Source organism: Aythya ferina, assembly GCF_964211825.1.
Source record: "Aythya ferina genome assembly, chromosome: 24".
NCBI lineage: Eukaryota > Metazoa > Chordata > Aves > Anseriformes > Anatidae > Aythya > Aythya ferina.
The window spans coordinates 879,517-882,123 of record NC_140322.1 but is presented as its reverse complement, the minus strand read 5'-3'; the positions used below and the strand labels follow the sequence as shown (position 1 = coordinate 882,123).

Here is a 2,607-nt window from a genome sequence, read left to right as displayed (position 1 = left end):
GTCAGCAGTGGGGTGGGGGCCGTCAGTGCTGAGGGGAAAGGGTTCCCCGCAGGGTTCGGATCCAGCCCAGTCGCCTCCTTTGCTGCAGCCCAACGCCACAGGGATGGGCTCATGTCCCAGCCAGCAATGAGCAGCATCCAAGGTCCTGTGTCTGCTCCAGAGCTGGGAAATGCTGTGGGGTGGGTGCTGGGATGGGGCTGGGACCCATCCCCTGCTCACAGCTGGGCGGCTTCCACGCTGTCCAGGCTCAGCAAGCCCAGGCACAGCCCGGGATCGGGGTCGGGGCTGTCCGCAGGGGCTGTCTGCAAGGAGACCTGCAAGCCAGAGGGGCTGCTCAGGGCAGAACCAGGGACTGAGAGCTTCGGGTGGGCAAATCCTGCCCGCCCTGGGGCCCTGAGCCCAGCCGGCTCCATCCCAGCCCTGCACGGGGGCTTAGAGGGGATTCACCTTCTGCCGGCGCACCCTGTGGCAGCAGCAGCTGAGGTGGAGGAGCTTGACTGTGAGCAGGAGGCAGCGGATGCTGAAGACGATCCCCAGCGAGCCCAGCATGAGGGAGATGAACCAGAGGGACAGTGTGGAGCTCTGCGGGGACGAGGGCCATCAGGTCCCCGCGTGTGCCCCCACCCGCAGGGCGGGCACGGTGCGGGGTGGCCACAGGCCCGGCGGGACTCACGTAGACGCGGGTGGGATCGAAGGGGCACTGCCGGGCGAGCGGGGCGAGGGCAGCGTCGGTGAGGGCGCAGGGTGCCAGCAGCACCCGGCCCCGGCTGCCCAGCGTCAGCCCGATGGCGACGGCCAGCCCCGGCAGGCAGGACAGCGAGCCCAGGCTGCTGCTGGCGCTCAGGGCCAAAACCGCCCATTTCTGCAGGAGGGGAGAGATGAGGGAGAGCGGTGAGATGGGGCCACGCACGGCCACCCGCCTGGGGTGGTCCCCAAGCGAGGGGCTGTGGGATGGAGCCTTGTGGGGCTGCGGGGTCGGGGCTGCTTACGAGGGCTGCAGGGGCGAAGTAACGGGACAGCATGAGGGCAGATAAGCCACAGGAGATCGTCTGCAAGGAAGCAGAGGGAGGTCATCGACAGCAGGGATGTTGACATTGTCCCTGAAAGCTCAGCCCCCTCCACCCAGTGACCAGTCCTTGTGCATTTAACCCCCCCGTTTCTGTGTGGGGAAGGCCTCTTAGAGCCGGGAAGGGGGGATGGAGCAGTGTCCGCCCTGCATCCATGTTACATCCATCCTGCACCCACCCCCTGCCCCCCTGGTACCAGCAGAGCAGTGATGGCCGAGGCGGTGTTTGAGATGGCGTACTGCAGGGAGACGGCGTCCCGCAGGCTGACCACGAAGCGCAGCACGATGCCGTGGACGAGGGCTCCCGTGATGAAGTTGAGGTGCCCGACGATGAGGAGGATGAGGCCCGTTTTCATGAGGACCCTCTGGTGGCTGCCGGGATCGTGGTGGCCTGGGGAGGAGGAGAGGGGAGGCTGAGCACCGAGGCTACGTGGTGCAGGGTGACCGGCACAGGGCATCTGGGGACAGCCCCAGAGGAGGTGACACGGCAATGGGGACAAGGAGGTTGCAGGGTGGCAGTCGCTGGCAGCCCGGGTATGCAAACCACTGCCCCAGCCAGCTCCCCTGGGATCGGAGCCATGGTGCAGGGACAGCAGCCGTGGGAACAGGGGTCCCTGATGGGGACCGGCCACTTGTCCCAGCACATCCCGGGAAGGAGTGGAGCTCCTCAGAGCAATGCAGCCCCCATGGGTGGCTGCCCCAGAGCTGGGCACGGGCACCGAGTGCTCTAACAAATAGAGGCAGCAGTAGGGGAGTGTTTCCCCATCAAGACTGGGGCTCATGTCAGAGCTGTGCAGGGCTGCCCTCCCTCCGTGCCTCAGTTTCCCCTGCAGGAGGCAGGGCTGGAGCCGCAGGCAGGGCTCAGACACCTCCCGTCACGATTACCACACCAGACCCGGACTCACCCACTTGGCACATCTTCAGCCGGCCAGGATCAGGCCATCAGAGCCCCTCAGCACCCCCAGGACCTGTCCTGCACTCAGCCCCTGCACCAGTGGCTAAATCCATTGGGGTCCCCGTGCTCCGGGGCAGTCCCAGAGCTGGGACGAAGCCATGGAGCTGCTCGCCTGCTGCACCCCGCTGCGGCTCCGCTTCCCGTCAGACCAGCTCCAGGATGATCAGAGCAATAACTCCACCTTCGCCTGCCTACACACAGGGGAGGCACAGCCCCATCCCCACCCCTGCGCTCCCCTTGGTGCCTCGCACTGTGCTGGGCTGCACCCTGCGGGCCTCCACACCACACCTCGGAGCCCGGTGCCCCACGGGGAGACCCCTCCGGCCACATCCTGCCCAGCGAAGCACCAATTCTGCCTCAAATTGCCATAAGGAAATGTCCAGGGGCCTGCACAGCACCACAAGGCCCTTCCTTGCCATGCTTGCTGCACAGCTCATGGCAGACAGGAGGCACCAGTGCTTTAATTACAGGCACAGCAGCGCAGCCCAGGCCCCGGGAGCTGCTCTGGGGACAGGCTGGGTGTAGGGCAGCCTCCTGGCCTCTCCCTCATGTCCTGACAGAGCCATGAGGCCAGCCTTAGGCCTCC

General features: G+C 66.3%; 1 protein-coding gene across 1 annotated transcript; it reads right to left on the bottom strand.

Moving 5' to 3' along the window:
• Positions 1–600: 600 nt before the first annotated feature.
• TMEM54 (transmembrane protein 54) lies at positions 601–2,098 on the bottom strand (the record flags this gene model as incomplete). Its single annotated transcript, XM_084496862.1, has 5 exons — positions 1,972–2,098; positions 1,264–1,457; positions 990–1,049; positions 763–862; positions 601–668 (listed from the first exon to the last, which is right to left on the bottom strand). Exons 1-5 carry the CDS (start codon positions 1,982–1,984, stop codon positions 601–603), a joined length of 435 nt encoding a protein of 144 aa, XP_084352988.1. The 5' UTR covers positions 1,985–2,098.
• Positions 2,099–2,607: the final 509 nt, after the last annotated feature.